The 22,034-nt window shown below is 41.6% G+C and overlaps 1 protein-coding gene across 2 annotated transcripts in view; it reads right to left on the reverse strand.

The window, feature by feature from the left end:
• The window catches only part of CPVL (carboxypeptidase vitellogenic like), a 133,099-nt gene that overhangs the window by 18,348 nt on the left and 92,717 nt on the right, over nucleotides 1-22,034 (reverse strand). Inside the window, exon 12 of one of the 2 annotated variants that reach the window (XM_079932010.1) lies at nucleotides 1,344-1,592. The exons of the other annotated variant lie outside the window; for it this stretch is intronic. Within the exon in view, the coding sequence (XP_079788136.1) occupies nucleotides 1,488-1,592 (105 nt within the window). The 3' untranslated portion in view covers nucleotides 1,344-1,487. Of the gene's footprint in view, nucleotides 1-1,343; nucleotides 1,593-22,034 lie in introns of those variants that run through there. 2 annotated transcript variants of the gene reach the window in all.

Below are 22,034 nucleotides of genomic sequence, written 5' to 3' on the forward strand. Positions count from 1 at the left end.
CATGGTTCCTTGTCAACTATGACAATGATATATGAGCTGGAAGGAACCTCAGAAATCTCTTCTGGCTATCTTCTTTGAGACTTTGGGAGGCCAGTACAGTGAGACGACTTATCCAAAACATCCAGTGCATGTGCGACACACGTGGGACTAAATCCCAGGTCTCCCAGCCACAGGTGGTGCTCTTTCCACTACATATTAGTGGGACCAAATGCAACTATTTAACTTGCATGTGGGGCTATATGCAAAGCTTTGTGCACACTTCCCCCAGTTTATTCTCTGCAATAATTAAAATTTGCTTTTGATCAGAATGTTCAATTTGAGGTCTCACAGTATATGGGCACAATGAACAACATGTATAAAAAAAAAAAGGAAACTCTCAACCCTGAATGAAATCAGGAACAAAATGAGAAATTAAAAGAACTCAATAAAATATCTTCAGCAAGAGGCTTTGACTTTTTAAATTTAGTTCCCCAGTGAGCCAATTCATAGATGGGTAATATGAGGGGGAAATGATGTGGAAAAAGCCAAATGTGCTGTAGAATTAGAGATGTGAGCATGTGATGCATAAATAGGAAAGATGTGCCGAGATGTGATATTTTAGTTGGAAAATTACTCATGTATGCATATTTATAAATGTATATATCTTGATGCAAGATGATCTCAAATTTTTTTGATATTCCAACAATTATTATACAAAATTAGGTTATTCTTTATTTGGCTAAAAGAAGTACAGAATTTAAAACCCCAATTAAAAATGGCTCATAACTAATGTGGCCTGCAGGCTGTTTGATAAATGCGTATATTTCAAATGAACCGACAAACTAAAAAAAACAAAACAAAAAGAAGAAAGAAAGAAAAGGCAAAGATTTAGTATGTTCTCTGTCCTCTGCTTATCGTCAATCAGTACATCATTTCTTTTACATATAAGATTTCTAATTCAAAGAATTCCAAGCTACCTTTCTTGCTAAGACTTTCTACATTCCAAAGTCTCTTCCTCACCACTATTATAAGGTCACCCATTCCTCTGGAATGATGTCAGATGTTCTTACCGGATATTTACCAAACACCTTCAGATGCATGGTATGATAAACTTTTCTGTTATTTGTAGAACAAGATGTAGTTACAACTTTATTCATTTACTGCACTTTTCACATCATTTTAGAAGGAATTTAAAATTCCTATTCAAGGCCCCAATATCCCATTTATTTATCCATTTCCGTCTGAATCGGTGTCTCAGAATCCATCCTTTCCATCCCTTAAGTTAAAAGATGTAATTCTAACTCATGCACAGTACCTTCTTACAGTTAATTTTGTAGTGATCCTCCAAAACAGAACCTCACTTGTTTCAAGGATAATTTTTATTGATGAGAAACATTTTGCAGATTTAAAAAGATAATTTTCCTATTTATGTGACATTTTCTGTTTTGAAAATTTTCTTTTCAAAGATTAAAATTTTGACGTTCTCTTTTAGGAAAGTAGCTGATCCATCAATAAGGATCCCATCCTCTTTCAAAAATGAATCGTTTAATCATGTCAAAAGATCTCAAAGGCTGATCATAGGGCAAAATGTGGCCTCCACCTCGAACAATTACCTTAAAGAAGAAAAACAGAAGAAAAACTGAAATCTAGAGAATCAGATATTCCAGATAAATGGAAAGTTTTAATTTGGATTTAAGTATTCTTAAAGCTTACATGAAATAAAGAACATATTATATCAATCCATGCCTTTGGATATGCTGACTGCTTTTGATAGCATTAATAATAGGTACCTTAAGGTAAGAAAGTTTGAAGATTGTGTAGTCATTCAATTTTATACCAAGTTGCGTTCATCTTTGACATGTATAGAACTGGAAAATTCCTCCTTATCTTTTTCCTCTTGGGGCGAAGCTGTCTGCGCCTCCGTGCTGTGCTGTAATTCTTACCCGGTTATGGCACTAAGGTGGGGAGACCTACCCCAGACCAGCTCTGCCTGCAACTGGGTGGAGGAATCTACCTAATTCCACCCTTCAGTTAGCTGGTCCACTTGGCTGTCACACTAAGCTATACCTTCCGCCTTAGCCTGTACCATTAATAAAGGAGATATTTTGATCCTCCAAAAAATTCAAACAATAACAAAAGAGAAATCCTTGATAGCTGAAATTTTAAGAGCCCATTTTTGAGCAGCAAAGAGTTAGAACATTCTATTTCTCCTGACATTTTATTATGAAACATTTTCAAACATATAGCAAATTTGAAAGAATTTCATATATGCACCATTTAGATATTCTCATTAACACTCACTTTTCTTCTTACAGATGGATCTCACTATTCATCTATTAATCCACCTTATCTTTTTGACACATTTCAAAGTAAAATGGGGGTATCAGTATACTTCTCCCCAAATTCTGTGTATAATTTACATATAACCGAATCCACTAGTCTTAGGGGTAAACTCAACAAGTTTGGATAACAATGGACCCCTCTGTCACCTCTCAGGATATATAAAGCATCCTTAAAACTTCTGTAGTTGAGGTGAGTTCAGACTCACACAAGAGCCTACAAGGGGCCACCCTTAACGCCAGGCTCTGCACTCGGAAAGTCTGGCTTCAGCCAATGTCCCAAGGACCTCTCTACAACAAGGGCAGGACTTCATGATTCAAAAAGGGAAAGAACCGACACTGAGTGCTGGGAGGCCGCATGCAGGAGAGATCCCTGTGGCCTGAGGGGTCCTGTTGCACATGTGGAGAACGGACAGGAGTTAGTAGTGGCTGATGTAAGTGAACACATGCAGTAAAGCAATCACATTCAGTGACTTCTAGCTGCTGAATCACAATCAAGAATTAAAGGCTACTTTAAAAAAGTCCCTTTATTAGGGGCCGACCTTGTACCTGCATCAATCTGAAAAGACCTGAAGCAGAAAAAAAAAAAAAATATATATATGTATATTTGCATAGTGTGTTGATTCTATTACCCCCTCCCCCCAACACCCACCATCTTCCAACCTTGCTGTGAGATAAGTGGATCAACGTTATTAGATGAATTTTATTTTGCAGCTTACAGCTGTAGAAGCTGTGCCCTGAACAACGGCAGAGAGCACCCTTCACAGCAGCGTCGAGGAGACTGTTTGGAGCTATAAGGGGGCTTGTCCAGGTCATACAATTGTAAGTGGAGGAAGCAGCTAGAACCCTGGCTTCTAATGCAAACACCAGTGTTTTTAATCAAATTACTTACACAATAATTCCTTACTTTGAACAGAACTTTACGGCTTAGTCACAGAACGTTTCACTCGCCTCTGAACAGCCCTCTGAGGTAGGTGAGGAATGAGATTGGCCTTACCCCTCATATACCACTGGAGACATCTGCTCTATCCTACCCTCCATCAGCCGTCGCCTGTGCCTTGCTGCTCTGACAGTGGCGTCCATCTACCATTTGTGTTCCAGCTTGCATCTGGAAACCCCCCGTGTCCCACTTTTTGTCACAGACTGAAAGTAAACACATCTGTGACAAGAGCCCGTGCATGTGGCTCTGGAGGGAAACTTCTGCTGCCCCCACTATCCCAGGCTAGAATTCTCTTCCTGTAGCTTCTCATCCAATTCTCCGGCCTTGGCAGGAATCCGATGAGCGATTTCTAGGCAGCTTCAGCTCAGCCGAGGACATTTGACGAAGTCATGTTTATGACAAAACCCAGCTGCTTAAGCTGGAAATGAGTTTGGTGGCAACCATCCAGAACAGTAATAAACTGAATACTCAGGAGCTAAAGGTCATCCTGTCTTCCAGACCAGAGCTGCCACTAATTGGGGAATAGCACAGTGCTTGATGGCCTGGGCTCGGGAGTCAAAGTGCAGGAGCACGACCAGAGGCACAGCAAGCTGTGTGACCTTGGGCAATTAACTTCATGTCTCTGAGTTTCTGTTTCCTTAACTGTACAACAGAGAATAAAATATTATGTCCTGGGATAGTTGTATAAGGAATTAATGGAATAATATTGGAATACTTGGCACAGTGCCTGGCCTGGGATGGTCCTTAAGAAATATCAGCCGTTGTAATTATTCTTCCAGTAATTATCTGTATTCAAATTCCAAGATCAAAATGCTTGCATCAACCTAACCAACCTAGAACATTGTGTTCCTACATTAGCATGGAAAAATCTTGGTTTAAGCGCGTTAACACAGTCGTTCTCAAACAAACGTGCATAAAAGCACCTGAGCTTGTTAAAGCAGACTGCTGTGCCCCCTGCATTGGCCGGCAGATTTTTAACCACTGCGCCACCAGGGAGGCCCCTAAGAATTTGTGTTTCAAACAGTTCCAAAGTAATGTTGGTGCTGTTGGTCCAAAGACTACGCTTTGAGAACTGCTATTTAAACCAACTTTCTATTTTGTGAGAAACCAGGCAGTTCTGTTTTTACATCAAGGGAGAATACAAAGAGAAATTTGGTTAACATCTACTCATGACCTCACCTTAGTGTATTTTTTCCTGATCATCTGCTCTCCTGGTGTTTATACACACACACACACACACATGCACATGCACACACGCACACGCACACACACACAGTCTCTCGCATACACACATCCACCTTCTACATCCATGATAAACAAGTGGTAAAGAAGAGATGACAGGGGTTAGGTGTTATAATTCTTATTCACAGTGAGTTGCCTGATCCCTGGTCCAATTCTGAGCTGCCATATGTAATGACCAAATGACATCATAAATGATGTCATTAAGATTGGAAAGAAAAGCTCATTTAGGAACAAAGTCTTTTTCCCATACCACAAAATTCTCGATGTTCTCTATCAGATTCCCATACAGCATTTTACTGAAGTTAACCTCAGAAATAAATTTATGAGTGCTGGAAAAAAACCCACTCTGCTGTTTATAGCCAAGCCACTCACCACTCACGAATCAAGAACACAAATCACTACAGAGTTTTTGGAGCTGTGTAAAAAAATGTGACAGGGTCATGATTACATATTTAAATGTGACAAGATTAATCTCAAGGCTTCCTGGATAGAAATGGTCTCATCACCAGAAACTGTATTTTTTGGGTGCTTTCACACTAGAACTGAAACCCCTAAACTCATGTGTTCCAGATGTCATGAATTTTCAAAGGGTTATACAAAACACTTTAAAGCTTCATTCCACTTTACGTTTTAGAAAACAATACAATGCTCCCTGCAACTAGAAACGTGGACCTGGCAATAAAGGTTTCTCAGTTGTGCCTTTTGAGATGAAATATAGAGGGAAATTCACAATGGGTGTGTTGACATAGATGTGTCAGGGGAGACTTCCTGGGAGTCTTGGAGGAGCAGATCACCGGACAATGGTGGGTGGGGAGGGGGAAAGGGATACAGTAAAGACAAAGGAAACTGTGAGTTCAAAAACAGTGGGGAGGGCTTCCCTGGTGGCAGTGGTTGAGAATCCTCCTGCCAGTGCGGGGGACGTGGGTTCGAGCCCTGGTCCAGGAAGATCCCACATGCCAGGGAGCAACTAAGCCCATGTGCCACAACTACTGAGCCTGGGCTCTGGAGCCCGCGAGCCACAACTACTGAGCCCACATGCCACAACTACTGAAGCCTGCGCGCCTGGAGCCCATGCTCTGCGGCAGGAGAGGCCACAACAGTGAGAGACCCGCGCGCAGCAGCGGAGGGTAGCCCCTGCTTGCCGCAGCTGGAAGGAGACCGCGCATAGCAACGAGGACCCAACGCAGCCAAAAATAAATAAATTAAAAAAAAACAAAAGCAAAAAACTGTGGGGCATGAAACTGCATGGCACGTGCAGTAATCCAAAAGAGGTTCCAGTTGTAAAGAGTTAGTGGGAAAGCAGAAGGGACCGTTGAACAGGTAAACCCCATATGACATGCTGCTGGGATGCATGGACCTTATCCTATAGGATTTGTGTGTGTGTGTGTGTATGCGTGTGTGTGTTAAAATACACATAATATAAAATTATCATTCTAACCATTTTACAGTGAACAATTCAGTAGCATTTAGTATATTCACAGTGTTGTGCAACCATCACCACTATCTAGTTGCAGAACGTTTTCATCACCCCAGAGGAAACCCTATACTCATTAGCAATCACTTTCCATTCCCTTCTTCCTGCCAGTCCCTGGCAATCACTAATCTACTTTCTGTCTCTATGGGTTTGCCTATTCTGGATATATCCTCGAGGGTTTTAAGCAGAGTAGTGATATGCTCAGATCTGCATTGTAGAAAGATGACTTAATATGTAATGAGGGGGCTGATTTGGAAGGAAGTGATACTGGAGTAACGAGGCAAATGAGGAGACTAGATCTTCAGGTGAGAGATGATGTAGGCTCATATGACAGATGGTGAGAAGGGGAAGGGAAGAGAGATGCTGGGGTAGAAATAATAAAATTAGTGATTAATCAGACACAAAGTTTAAGTGAAAGCACCCCCCCCCCCCGACACACAGACATCCTCCCCATTTCAGGCTTCTGACATGTGCAGCTTTGCAAGAAGTGATGTTATTAACCAAGAAAGAAGAAGAGAGGCACATGGCAGAAGCAGATTTGGGAGGCAGGTGATACAGGATAGTTTATAGTCCTTGTTTTCTACTACAGGTTGATACAGACACTCAAGAGAATCTTGTTTGTTAGTTTCTGATTTACACTAAATTTCTTTTATTATTTTTATTCCATTCCACATTTACAAACTCTTACCTTTTTGTTTTCAGACACTAACCCTGAGTAGAAATAAAATAAATATGCACTCAAATAAAAAAACATACTAAAAAGAAAGGGTACTTGGTAATGAGAATAAAAAATAAGCCAAAGCTGTTAGCAGCCACCTCTTAACAAAGAGTGAGGCAAGTCACTTTCAAAAAAAAAACCAAAAAACAAAGTGAAGGTCAAGGCTCAGGGCTGCTCCCACAACACTCAGGGAAAATGCCTTCAGATTCACCACTGTAAGTTCTAGGGTAGCAAATAATTATTGAGGGGAAAGGGTGCTTTAGCTGACCTAAATGTAGCCATCGCAGTGGCATCGTTTCTAGAGTAGTCAATATAGAGCTTTGATGCTACCTTACAGTTCCCAAGAGGCTCTCTAGGTGCACCATCTAACTTAATCAGTTGCAACAATATCATAATTTAGGATTTCCACTTTTGATTATGACACAATAATAGCATGGGTCAAACCAACCCCACTCTATTAAGAACAACAATACAAGTTTAAAGGCATGGACTCAGGATTTAGCAGATCTGGGTTGGAGCCCAGCTCCATGACTTGGGCACAATGACTTAACTAACTCTATTTTCCCATCTGTAAAGTGGAGATAAGAATTAGGGTGGCCAGTTGTCCCAGTTTTCCCAGGACTGAGGAGTTACTGCAAACATAAAACTTTTAGTGCTAACACTGAAAAAGTGCCAGGCGATCTGGAATGGTTAGTCATGCTAAGAATATTTAACTTTCTGTGAGAATTCATAGAAATAATGCATATAAAATGTTACATGGCACTTGGTCCACAGATGTGTATTAAGCTTGCACCACGTATCATACAGACAAATAATAAGCACTCAACCAAAGGTCATCATACTATTATTATCTGAATTTTTATGGTCAAAGGAATACGTTTTCCCTTTAAGAGCAGAGAAAGATTAGAAGTTACTAGGAACTGTAAACTTCCTTACTTTTTTAGAAAGGTAGGTTATAATATTTTCTTTAGGAGGGGAAAGATAGGTTATAATATTTTCTTTAGGAGGGGAAATATTTCTCTTCCAGGCTTCTTTTATTTCCGTGCTATGAATCTTTCCTTCCCATGGGAAAGAATGTTCCAGTTAAAGTAAGAAAGCAACTTAAATAAGAAATCAAACCTCTGTCAATAGGCTTAACTGTCTAGAGTGAATTGTATCCCTTAAGCCTGACAACACCAGGATCCATCCCATTCTTTCTACCCCCTTTCACCTCATGCAATGCCAAACACCCTCTTCTCCCCACACAGAAATGTCAAGCAAGCAAGACCTTACTTGTCTCAGCAGAATGGCAAAAGCTGTTGTGTCCTTTTTCCCTTTTAAGAACCCACTTTACAACATAGGGTTTCATGCAATCAAAAAGTAATCAAAACGTTACTCCCTCCATGTCCAGTTTGTATATTAGATATCCGCAAGAGGATAAAAAGCACAATCCAGTTCATTAACTACCCTTACTCAATATCTAGCTTTATGATCCACATTTGTAGTTTTCTTTGGGAAGAGAGAATGAGAATGGGGGAGGAGAGGGCAGAGGTTATAGCAGCAAATGCTCTCTGCCAGGAGTGTTGTGAGGACTTAGATCCTGGCTCACTGTCTTCTGGCTAACATGGAAACAAGAGCCAGCCAACTTGCCAAAATTTTGCTTCCTGCAAACAGTAGTGCAGACTAGCTCCAGCAGTGGTGTGCTGGAATTCTTTCCCACTGGTTTAGGAGATTGGATTATGCACGTGGCTGCCCCACTCCACAGTTGGTGACATCATGTTGGTAGCCTGAAATCAGCCATGGTGGGAGCATTTACACCACGGAAATTGGCAAACACTACAGATCAGTGGCTCCCCTCCCTCCCAAGCTGGTTTACTCTCAGACCACTGGTTCTCTGACATTTTGATGTTCCTGGGGAAACACGAGACATTAAGGCATTCTTCCCCTTTCCCAAAATAAATCAAAGAAATATCCGTCCAAATGGGTAAATTATCTTCTCTGAAACTTTGGCGCAGGATATCAGATGGTCTGGGTTTCAAATATTTGCAGGAAGGTAAGAAGGTCCTGTTGCCTGCTTCCATTCCTGCCTGTCCCCACTGAGTTCTAGTATTACTGGCAGTAATAGTTTCAAGACCACACCACCAAGTTGTCAGGATCCTTCTGTGTATCAGAGCCCCTAAGACACTCCAAAGGTGGTCTTTTTGGGGCCACTCCTGACCAGAGAGGGTATCTACATTCAACTGTGTTCCTGACCCACAGCCTAAGGGGACCCCAGACCCGCAAATGCCCCCAGGTTCCAGGAATTTAGAAGACAAAATATGGCAAACGGTGCAACATTTTCAATGATGCCATTTGTTGAAACAGAACAAGGCACACTGTCTTTACTGCTAAACGGAAGAGTGCAAGGCAAAAATAATGCCCTTAGTCCAGCTGACAACGTAGCAATACTGCAACACAACTTTATTTTGTTCCTTCATGCTGCCCACTTCTCTACCCAACTCCACGCTCTACCTTGTTTGTTTATTGGCTCCATTTACTATTCCCACAAACAACTTTGTAAATCTGGTTATGCTTCAAATTGAAACAACGAAAAGTTATTGTTTAAAAGGTAACCCCCCATTCCTCTTTGTTCCTCAGTAACATTAATTTTTAAAACCTGTTCTCCATGTGCAGATAATACTTTAAATGTTAGCCTTCTTAGTATTTATTCACTTCCCATAATGAAATGGTTCTCAGTTAAATTTCAATAGATTATTGAAAACCACTCAATAGCTAAGAGAAAATTATGCATCATTGCTGAGCTGTTATACCTCAGCAAATAGATCTGCCATCCAATTTATAGTTTAAATAATACAATAAATTAGCCCCCTGAGTATTAACTAAGTGCATATTTGGGTAGCTTAATTTAGTAGCCTTCTTTTTAAGCTCATCAGTCCTCTTTAATGAAATAGAACCACATGAACTAAGACGACTCTTGGCAAATAATCAGCGTAAAATTGGGAGGTGCTATTGCCTTTGTTTTCAAGAAGCAAGCTGTATGTTTTTTTCAGAAAAGGGGAAAAAAACCCTCAAATACTGAGAATTCAATTTTTTTTAAAGGACAGGACACACTAGTCAGCCAGTGAGATAATGAAACTTCTACAACCCCTTCCATAAATTTTTTTCCCCAGAATATTTCTCCTTTTTTCTCTTATGTAACACAGAAAGGAAATAGTCTTCAGTGGACATAAACAATGCATCCTTTCGTTTGATGGGCATTGTTTTGAACTATTCATCATCTCAGCATGTCTAGTCTATTTCCTAGAAGACATTCTGGTGTGTACTTGCATTCCTTGAGAATTGTAGTATTTGCATATACACACAAATGAGAGGGGTGTGGGTATAAGGTAGGGGACAATTTGATTTTAATTCTAATTCGCTGAACATTTACTGAGTGCCAGGAACTGTGCTAAGGGGGTTGCTACAATCATAAATCGTACATTATTCCTGTCCTCAAGGAGCTCAGCGTCAAATAGAAGAAGGCGGCAATTGAAGAGGCAAATGAAAACCCAGTGTGGTACATGCAACAGGAGATGTACACAGAGAGAGATGCAGAGAAGGAGGAATTCTGGGAGAAGGGCTTCCTAGAGGTGATGCTGGAACTTAGCTCTGAAAGGCAAATGGGGGTTTTCCAGGCAGTCAGAGGAGTAGGAAAGGCCTTATAAGAAAAGCGGAGGGAATCCATGGGAATTATTGGCTGACAGAACATAAGGTGTGCTTGGGGAATTATAAGGTGTTTTGTTTTGTTTTTCAGGATTCTAGTTAAGAAGGAGGGAGAGTAAGAGTCCAGGTTGAGGAAGGAAGCAGAAGCCAGATCAAACATCTTTACTCTTCTATGTAAAGAGTTCAGACTTTATTCTTCAGGTATCAGGGAGTTAGTGAGGGATTTTAAACAAGGAAAAACAGGATCGGACTTGCATTTTGGAAAAAGCACAGAGAGAAGGGTAGGTTGGAGAGAAAGGAGACTAGTTAAGACCAGTTAATGAGGCTATTGTAAAAGGGAAAAAGTTTAAACAACTTAAAAACACATATTCAGAGTGTTCTTGAATAGCATCTTTTAAAATTTGTGGCTTTTCTTAAAACACCACAAGGCAAAAACTTTTTCATTCTAGAATTTATAATGTAGGGTAGCCATTGTTTTTTTATGTCCCCCAAAATGCTGTATGTTTTTTTATTGGTTTGTATAAAATCAGTGTTTTTCTTTTGAAGTAGTTCTTTGTGGTTTCTGTGTCAAGCAGTAGGAAGTGAGTAAATCAGGTCAGTGAGAAGGATCCTATAAAGCAGATGTGAGAAGGGCTAGCTAAAGAACTGGGTGAGTAGTATTTGCCAATTACTATTCTTCTTAATTTTCTGGTAAGACTCACAGCAAAGCGACTGGCTAAAAAACTTCACTTCCTCGTCGTTTCAATGGAAAAGTGATGGAAGTGAGGGGATTTGTGCTGTGTTAGAAAAAAGATTCAGGTTCTTCTCCCTGTGGTCTAGGCCTTGCCCGCAAATCCAGGCTTAAGTTGAAATGCCTATTTTATTAGTTGCTTCTTATACTGAGCCACTGTTGGTAAGCTGAAGTGATAAGGTGTTGAAGGAGTAAATTTCTAATTTTTTTTAAAGCTGGTTATTTTGATAGCCAGCATCAGCCCAGGCCATCCAGAAAGAAAAGTGCATCCACACAACCAAAGCAGTACCAAGACTTGGATATGACATGTCCACTCCGCCCTTTCACTGGGTGTGGATGCTACAGTCTTTCAACTGATGGTAGCCAGAGAAGAAGATGGGAAAGAGAGCAAGAGAAAAAGAAGACAGACCATGTTTATTAGACATGGGAAAAGACATTAAGTGCCCCCTTCCACTTAACAAGCCCAGCTGAAAGATGCCTAGACACAAGTCCAAGAGTTGGCGAGATAGTGGAATAACCAGAACCCTTGTACATTACTGGAAAGAATACAATCAATTTGGAAAACAGTTTGGCATTACCTAAGGAAGTTGAAGATGCTCAAACCCTGTGAACTCATCCATTCCACCGCTAGGAATTATTCTTAGAGAAAGTCTTGCACGCAGGCCCAAGGAGACATTTGCAAGACTGTGTACAGCTGCAATATTTATAGTAGCAAAAAGCTGGAAACAACCCAAATGCCCATCAGCAGTGGAATGGACAAATGATATAATCACACAATGGAATACTATGCAGCAATGTAAAGGAACGAAGCACAATTTTGCATGTATCAACACAATGAATCTCAAAGTACTGAAGAGCAAAAGTATATTGCAAAATCATACAGAATAATTCCTTTTATATAAAATTAAACATGAAAAGTAAAATATCATTTATGGAGATGTATATCTGCAGTAAAACTATTAATTTTTTTAAAAAAGGAAAAGGGTGATAAAACAATCCAGGGCAGTGGTTTACCTCCAGGGCCAGTGAGGGAAGGGGATGGGCTGCTGGTAATGCTGCATTTCCTAAATGACTGGTAAGCACAAGGGTATTCATTTATCATTGCTTTATCTTACACAAGTATGATACGTATTTTTGGATATTATTCAATTTTTAACTAAAAAAGAAAAGAAAAAACCCACCTATTGATGCTGCCAAACTCACAAAAATGAATCTTTAAGAAATTTAACATGTTCTCTGTTGTGCTTTTTCCTTCTGCCCAACACAGGGATGATGAGATGAACCCTATATCTAAAAACAATAAGTGGGGAGGATACAGAGAAGCAATTGAAGGAAACAAAGGCAAAAGTGGGAAGTTCCCCTCTGGCAAGCAGCTCCAAGAAGACAGAGCTGGTGCCAGAATAGAAACCTTGGGACTCCGGTTGCTGCATAAAAAAATAAATAGAGGAACAAAAATAACACCCACATCTCCATGCTGGACGGCAGAAGAGCAAGAAGTTGCCAAACATTTGGTTTTTTGTTTTTGCTAGATTATTTTTTACTCTCTAAATCTAAGCTCCTATATTCCCCTTCTTCCCTGTTTCTATATGTTAGAAGCTCAGTACAAATGAAAAAAAACAAAACAAAACAAAACCAGAACAAAAGCATTAAGGCTGGATGCTTCATTTATTGTCAACAGGGATGTTTCAGATTACTGTTAAACTAGAAGGGACTCAATGCTTTAGAAACATCTCATCACTAAATTTAGTGATTTTCATATACTTTTGTTAGACTGCCATGCAGCAAAACATGGAACACCTCCCCAGTCCCCTCTACTTCTTCCATCTCTCATCAAGACAGTTTCCTTGTTATGGTGAAGGGAAAACTGGATACAACTGCCATATTTCTAGTCCTATCTGATGAATAATACTCAGCCCATTTCATCATCTGAGCCTTTAAGACACAATATCTCTTAAGGACCCTGTTAGATGGGGTTGGGGGAAGCGTCTTGCCCTGTGAAAACAGATTCATGCTAGGAGAGGTCAACAAAGACAATAAAATAAATATTTATTACATGCTTACTAGATGCCAGACAGAGTGTCAAGTAATAAATGAGCATTATCTTAATTAATTCTAATAATGAATCCTTCTGCAAGAGAGGTAGGTATTAATATCAACCCCAGTTTACAGATGAGGGACCTCCTGGAGAGGTTAAGTAACTTGCCCAAGGTCACACAGCTAGTAAGTGGTAGAGCTGGAAGCTAATCCAGGTCTAACACAGTATTCATTATCTTAATCCCTAAACTATAATGTCACTTGAGTATGATGATAATAGAAGTAGTGAGAATCGCCAAGGTAATAAAAAATAAATAAAATTCAAGCTCATAACTTCTCAATCTGAGGTCACCAAAGGTAGTCCATGGTTTGGGTTGGGGAGAGTCTATGAATTATTTTCAACAATTCCAATAGTCTAATCCATGGGTTCTTTGTCTTTTGTGTGCCTTGGACCCCTATGGCTATTTAGTGTAGCCTATAGATACCTCTCAGAATAATGTGTGGGTTTTTTTTGTTTTTTTTTTCCGGTACGCGGGCCTCTCACTGCTGTGGCCTCTCCCATTGCGGAGCACAGGCTCCGGACGTGCAGGCTCAGTGGGCATGGCCCACAGGCCCAGCCGCTCCGTGGCATGTGGGATCCTCCCGGACCGGGGCACGAACCCCCGTCCCCCGCATCAGCAGGCGGACTCTCAACCACTGCGCCACCAGGGAAGCCCCAGAATAATGTTTTTAAATACATGATTCACTCATATATATATTATGATACATATCATAATATATATACATATATATTATAGATTACAAATGAAGCCATTACATTGAAATGATCAAAACAGCTAAACATGAATTTGTGATACATCAACATACAACCTTCTATATGAACACATATAGAAGAGCAACCTGTGGGTCTGATAACTCCTGTAACTTTAAAGTAGTGATGGTCATAAGCATTGTTTCTAGCTATTTGCAACAGCATCTGTATTTGATATGAAAATATCTCTGCTTTCTATGGTGACAAAGTCAAAGGCACTGCTAATACTGCTGTGGTTTGTTGCCTACATTCAAAATGGAAGGAAATGATGTTTCAGTTAGAGGTTAGTGAAAATAAGGATGCAATTTCTTTCCCTTCTAAGTTCACTGACCCCTTGAATCCTAACCACAAACCCTTACCCCAGGTTAGGAATCTATTAAATAACCTAACGATCACCTAATGGAAGTGCTAAGTTTACTCCTGATAAGGCTTCAGTCTAAATCATAGCATTTTTATTTTTGCTTTGGCATGGAACTAATTGTATCAATCTATGATATCAATAGTGTTTGATCAACAATTAATATCCAGAAACACACTGTGACTGGTGGGCAACATCTGTGCTGAGAACTCCTCTGGATGATGTTTACAGGAGACCCTGCTTGATCTAGTTGTATCTTTGCTGCAAAGTAACAGAAGACTTTGCACATGAGGATCACATCATTTCAGCATGAGACAGAATGCTGCTGGGAAAAGGAAGCTAATGTTTTGAGTAAATAAAAGAGTTCTTCTACGAGTCTAAATTACCAATGGTCTATCAGTATTTTGAGAGAACAAAGATCACTTGTAAACCTACAATGCATGGCAGGGAACTGAGGTTTAAAATTTAGTTTAAGGTTTTGGCTGAGGATTTCAGAGAACCAGAGCCATACCAGTAAATACTGTTGACTAGAGGACACTTTTCTAAATGTGATGCTTCAGATCAATGGCTGGTTTGTTAAGAGTAAATCTATGTTCTCAGGTTTCCGGTTGGCCTGTAAGTAAGTAAAATAGGTCAGGATTTAGAGCACCCTTTAGGCATCGGAACAGAAGTTTCTCCAAACGTAAGCCACACAGGATTCCTGCAAGATGGAAGCCATTTCCTTATCAATAGAGGAACAAACGACATCACAGTTTAGGGTTCCCCAAAACCAGATGCATATTAAATTCCCTAAGAAGTCTAAATATTGATGCTCAGGTCTTACCCCAGACCAGTAAAGTTAGAATATCTGGAAATAGGCCTTGGGAATCTATATTTGCAAGGGTTGAGACACAATGGCTTAGGAAAATGTAGTGGACAAGGATGGTTCCAAATTCTTTGCCATTCTTGCCATCAGGAGGAATATGGCCTTACTCTGTGATTTGCTTTGACCAAAAGAATGCAATGGAAATAACAGTCTGGGGCTTTTGAACCCTGGCCTTAAAAGGATGGGCATCTTTTGCTTCTCAGCTTGGGAGACCTGCTGCTATGCTGTGAAGTCCAGGCCAGGACACTACATGGTTAGAGGTCATATGGAGAGAACACTGGAGGACAGGAGATTCCCTTGGAGACTACCTAGGAGACTACCTTACCCAGCTTTAGCCAAACTCTCAGCTGAATGCAGCTGCGTGTGCGACCTCGGCCTACCCCAATCAGAAGAACCACTCTACTGAGCCCATTCCACCCACATAATTGTGAGAAATAATAAATTATTGTTGTGGTAAGCCAGTAAGTTTTGGAGCGATTTCTTATTCTGTAATAAATAATTGAAAAAGGGAAATATTTCTTGACAATTCTTGATTCTTTTCCCTGAAAGATCTGTTGTTCCTATCTTGGAATCTTGATGTGAACTGAAAAGCAAGGCTGGATCCATCTTTCTAACGCAGATAGAAGACATAATGACACTAAGAGCTCAAGTGAAAGCTTACATTATGCAAACAAAGGAAGACCAATACCCAATGTGGCCTTAGGCAAACCACCAACTCCTGCTGCTGTCTATTCACCCACCCCCACACAAACCCTGAGAGCTTGCAACTGCATTGTCTTGGTGGCCTTTGTGGTAGACAGATGCATCATCAGATCCCCTTTCAAGGATGGACTTGCGGCCCAGCTGTGGGAAGTCCAGTCAGCAGACGGCCTCCAGCTCCTTCGGGGTCTGCCTCAGCTGCAGAGCACAGCCTTTCCCCAAAATGATGCCCTTCCTGGGGCATCCCACATTTGGTGACTGAGTGAGGCGGGGGATACAAAGGCCTGATCATTTTTGTCTGATGTAAGATGCTCTGACGGAAACTACTCTCTCTGGAGCTCCCTTGCAGGTTGGCCAAGGTTTGTCAGGCCTCTATCATAGTTTGGTTTTCTCCTCTGCCAATTCTGCTTCCTACCCCTTCCTTTCTCAGGTATTAATCCCTAATAAACATCTTGCACTCCAAACTTTGCCTCAATGCCTGCTTCTGGAGAATCCGTGAAGCTCTTGACGGCAAGTTTTATATTGAGGGCAGGGGTATGTTTTGATTGCTATGTCTGATTTTCTGTCCACAGTCTGATTCCCAAGAGTGGACAGAAGAACCTTCCCCAGGTCTGGAAGATGGAGACAAAGAACCCATGAATCAGGCCATCCCTCTTGGTAAAAATCAAGAGCTGGGAGAGAGATGAAGATTCTGTTTAACAATTTCTGTAACAAAACCAAAACATTTTCCCAGGAATTAGCTGCATTTGGTAATCACTGTCTCAAATCTGTTTAACAGTTACTTTCCTCCATTAAATACTGTTTTAATTTCTCATGCCCTATCAATTAGTTGAATGCAATAGTTACATTTATTGCTCTTTGCTTACTCTGATTTTGTCAGTGCAAACAAGGACTTGCTGAAGACCTTTCTAGAACTGTTGGTTTCTTCAGAAATAGTTTCTAATGCTCACTAAGATGTTTAAAATTCTAAATTAAAAGAAAAAAAGAATTATCAGAAAGTTCAAGAGAGGCAGGTGGCCAGCTCGGTCATTCTCTCTGCATTATCTGTGGACATCATGAAATCCTAGCCTGACCTTCCCTTCCACTCGAAGGACTGTGGTTATTCTTTTCTCCCTTTTTCAGTTGTGTGTAGTCAAAGAAACAAAATGGTTGATGTTAATTTTAGAAAAGCACAATTAAGAAGCCGTAGTTGTTAATTGTTTTCTGTCTGCATGCCGGGCTTATCCCCATCCTCCTACTCCCTGTAAGCACTCTGCTTTTCTTTAGAAAACAGCCTCTTTTTTTTTTTTGCGCTATGCGGGCCTCTCACTGTTGTGGCCTCTCCCGTTGCGGAGCACAGGCTCCGGACGCGCAGGCTCAGCGGCCATGGCTCACGGGCCCAGCCGCTCCACGGCATGTGGGATCTTCCCAGACCAGGGCACGAACCCGTGTCCCCTGCATCGGCAGGCGGACTCTCAACCACTGAGCCACCAGGGAAGCCCGAAAACAGCCTCTTCTATGTGGACTGGATGTACTGCCAAACACACTGGCCACCACCCACACTCTACCCACCTCTGTCACCACCACCACCAAGGGCAGACTTGTAGCCTTGGTCCGGTGGCCAACCAGAATCTTCCATCCTTCCTGCTCCATGGCCCCCACAGGTACTTAAAGCACAGCAGTGCTGGGGAAAGAGCAAGATGTGGGCTGTCAAATCTCAGATACTATTACTATTTGAAGCCTTAATCAAGTTTTCCAGGTGAAACTTCTGTTTCTACATTTATAAATTAGTAAATACAATCCCATTATTTACAGGGGAGCTATGAGTATTCCATAAAATTGTGGATAAGAAAGTGTTTGGCAGACCACTGGCCTGAGGGCTTGCAAATGCTGAAGGATTGGTAGCCATCCTTAAGGTCTCCTTTGGCCTTCCTGACACCCCCATGCACCAGCGACCAGCCCACAGCCGGTAAGTGGCAAAACTGAAATTCACATAGGTTGGTCTAACTCCACAGTCCACCTTCCTCTCATTACCCCAGACCGCCTCCCATTGGTCACGACTCTCCAAAACAGTCAAGCTTTGAGGGTGGTGGGCTCCTTCCCTTGGTTTCTCTGTATGTAACCCCTAACAGAAGGTCTGATTCCTGTTGGAAACTCAGGGAGAAGCCCCTGAGAAGAGTTTGGTAGAACACAGTCCTGAGGACTCCATAAGCCAAACCGGGGTCAAGGTCAAAGTATAAGTCATGGCTCAGGGCTTGTGCTTTTGGGGGCTGGGGGACTCACTGTGGCTGCCTGAGGAGGGCACCAGGATGACACCAGCATGCCAGGTGCTCCCTGTGGATACCTAGCTTTCAAGCTGGTTTAACTACACAGGAAACACCATGTCTCAAACAGGGATCAGTCCTCACAGCTTAGACATTACGAAGCTTGTCTCCTCTATTTCAGGACCTCAGAATCAAGTATCAAGAAGGTGGTCTCAGGAAGTAGATGGAGAACCTTCTTCCAATACAGCTCCTAACATGACTCCCTATTTCCTGGGGATCCTCCTTCTCTGACCTCTATCTGGCCTGAATTCATCCTACTGCTGCCATTTTAAACTTTCCAAAGCTTTGAAAATGTGTTTAAACATCTTCCACAGCGACAAACACTGTATGCTTCCACTTATATGAGATACTTAGAGTAGTCAGATTCATAGAGACGGGGTAGAATGGTGGTTGCCAGGCTCTGGGGAAGGGGTAATGGGGAGCTGGTGTTTAGTTACAGAGTTTCAGCTTTACAAGAGGAAAAGAACTGTAGAGGGCTTCCCTGGTGGCACAGTGGTTGAGAGTCCGCCTGCAGATGCAGGGGACGCGGGTTCGTGCCCCGGTCCGGGAAGATCCCACATGCCGCAGAGCGGCTGGGCCCGTGAGCCATGGCCAAAAAAACAAAAACAAAAACAAAAAACTGTGGAGATGGATGGTGCACAACATTATGAATGCATTAATACCACTCAACTGTATACTTTAAAATGGTTAAGATGGCAAATTTTGTTATGTATATTTTATCACAATTTAAAAAATTGGAAAAAAATAACCTGTCAGTGGCCCCCCACTACTTAAACAATGGAACACTCACCCCTTTGCCTATCATCAAGGTCCCATGATCTCTTTCCAGTTTCTCTCCCAGCTTTCATCCTTTACGCTCCAGATTAGAAACCAGACTGTGTGCTCTGCCTGTACCCTGCCCTGTACGCTCTCATTCTGAGGCTCTGCCCACCAGCTTCCTCTGTTCATTTTAGCCAATTTCAGCATCTGTTCTTTTACTAACATCAGAAATTCCCAGGTAAAGCTATAACCTTTCTTAACACTGCATGAACCTTGCCTCACCACTTATTGAGCTCTAGCACCTTTTTAAAAATCCCAATACTCTGTCTGACTACAGAAGGGCACATGCATGTAACTGAACAGCTAACACTGGAAGTAAAATACATTATTTCTCAGGCCTGCCTTAATTATGGCAGATATGTATGCAGGTTCCAATTTTAACTGTACTAGTTTACTACTGCCAATCCATCATTCCAGACGTGGGTGCCCTTGTGAAGTAGAAAACCTCTGGGCTGGAAGACAGGGGGCCTAGAATCTAATCTCAGCTCAGACATAAAATGGGTAGGAGACTTTGGAACAGTCACTTAACCTCTGGGCTTCAGTTTCCCCACCTGGAAAATGAGATCTAAAATTTGTTTCAACTGGAAAATGCTACCTAGAATATGGAGATAATCCATCCTGTAATTATTGAATAACCTAAGCTGATATTGATAATGAAAACATAAAATAAAATTAATGATGACTCAAATTGCAATCAGGAAAAGAGAGTTGTTGGAAACAATGCAAAACTCATGGTAGAAGAAGCTACACCCAGTATGACTGCATAGGAATGAAAATTGACCAGGGACTCAAGTCTTCCTTTTAATGTTTACATGGAAAATAAGTAATCTCCGTTAGAATATTTTCATTGAAATCAAGATAGCAAAAATGCTTTTTTCAGAAAATTTAGCTTCATGAAGCTTTTTTCTAGAAAGATGTTTTTAAAGAAATTCATCGGTGTTATTATTCCAATTAAAATTTTATACTCTGATTAAATTTTATATTAAATGTGGCATCAAAAAGTCTTTGGAGTTGAAATGACAATTCAGTGATGTAAGAACAAAATATCCTGCATTTCAAAAGCAGTGGCAACATCAAAACAGATCATGAACAGCAACTGTGACATTTGGAGAAAGGCAGAGAAAGACCCCAAAAGGAGCAGCATGGTGGCCTCGACAGTGATGCACATGGGTTGCCACCAGCTAGCGGGAGAGAGAGGATTAGACCTTTGTTCTATACTGCAACACTACTGAGTCATACAAACACACACATCACACTCTGAAGGCAACTATCTATTCTATATTGCTTGCAAACTGAGCCCCTCCGGACATTAATGAAAAATATATTTCAGATCTTTCTTTGAAGATATCTTAGCGATAACTCAGTTCAAACCTTGTACTTTACAGATGAACAAACTGAAGCTCAGAAAAGCCCATGACTTCCCAGATGATATAACAAGGGAGGGTGCAAGTCTTAGAATGGCACAGATTGTGGAGGCCAGGCCAACAAGGGGCAACAAAGAGCACTCATTCTTCATCTGATCTCCGAAGGCTTGACGGAGCTGATTGGTTTTCCTGGGCCTTCCTTGATGGAGAAACGGCTGCCCATCTCCGTACCCTGACACTCCCCCGGGAGAGCTGTCATTCCTTTAAGTGGACATTTTAGGGAACCATCCAGAGACAAGTCTACTTTGGTTTCGATTTTTAAATTAAAAGCTGTGGAGTTTGGCAGAGAGTGAGTTTTCTTTTTTGGCAGACACATACACATGCTTCTGTTTTGTGTGTCAAATGCTAAAAAGCCAAGTCCACGGTTGAGGCCCGTTTCTTTCATTATCAGATGCCTGACATCTGAACAGTATCCTTAATCCACAGAGAATGCCTTTGTGAACACCAGAGCTCCTTTCCCTCCTTCATCCCTGCCCCTCCCCCCAATCTCCACACACCACCCCCAATCCTACGCTGAGGCATTAGGGGAAGGAGCGCCGCCAGCACTGTAAAATCACCTACATAAAATGCAGATCCCTCGCCGCTGTGTGGTAAAACACTTCTATCACAAACACATGTGGGCCTCGCTTCTTTGGTTAGCCGGTTTTTGGCAGCCACAGGAGTGCCATTTCATCTCTCAATGTGTTTTGCATTCACCACAAGAGTCAGCGGGCTCAGTGTGACATTTGCCACAAGCTTCTGAGTGGTGATCAATCCCTTGTCCCACCTCTACGGCCCAGGTTGCCCTGCAGCCCCAATCTCGCCTCCCAAGCTGGGCGTTCCGTGCCCAGCACCGAGCAGGACACGTGTGATGCCAGGCACTGGAGCGTTTCACAAGGAAGGTCCATGGGACATAGACTAACAGGTGGCTGAGGCAGCCGTCAAAGGATCTGGAGGACATGCTGAATGCGACCGGCGGGATTCTCATCATAAAGCAGTGCGGCGGACAGGGGGTTAAGGATGTGCCCATCGCTCCCTGGCAGCTCGGCATGCGTGTTTACCCTTAATGGCCTGAATACTAATACTCCAACTTTCCTCTAAGGGAAAATCAAACATTTTCCCTGATCTTGATTTTTACCATTTATAATTTTCCTTTCTTTTGTGTATATTCTTATAAGTGATCCATGGTAACAAAAATAATAGCAAATGTTTCCTATAAGTCAGGGACTGCTCTAAGCTAATTAGCTTATTGAATCCCCTCAATAACCCTATGAGGATACTATAGACTGAGTGGCTTAAAGAACAGAAATTTCTCACGTTTTTGGCAACTGGGAAGTCCAAGACCAAGGTGCTAGCTGACTGGGTTTCTGACGAGAGCTCTCTTCCTGGCTTGCAGATGGCTGCCTTCTTGCTGTGTCCTCACATGGCCGAGACAGAGAGAGGGCAAGCGATCTCTCTGCCGTCTCTTCTTAATCCCATAGAATCAGGGCCCTGCCCTTATGACCTCATTTAACCTTAATTACCTCCTTAGAGGCCATATCTCCAAATACAGACACATCCTAAGTTAGGTCTTCAACATCCTAAGTTAGGGAGACACAATTCAGTCCATAACAGGTAGATATTATTACTACCCCTATTT

Source organism: Stenella coeruleoalba (genome assembly GCF_951394435.1).
Source record: "Stenella coeruleoalba genome assembly, chromosome: 9".
Taxonomy (NCBI): domain Eukaryota; kingdom Metazoa; phylum Chordata; class Mammalia; order Artiodactyla; family Delphinidae; genus Stenella; species Stenella coeruleoalba.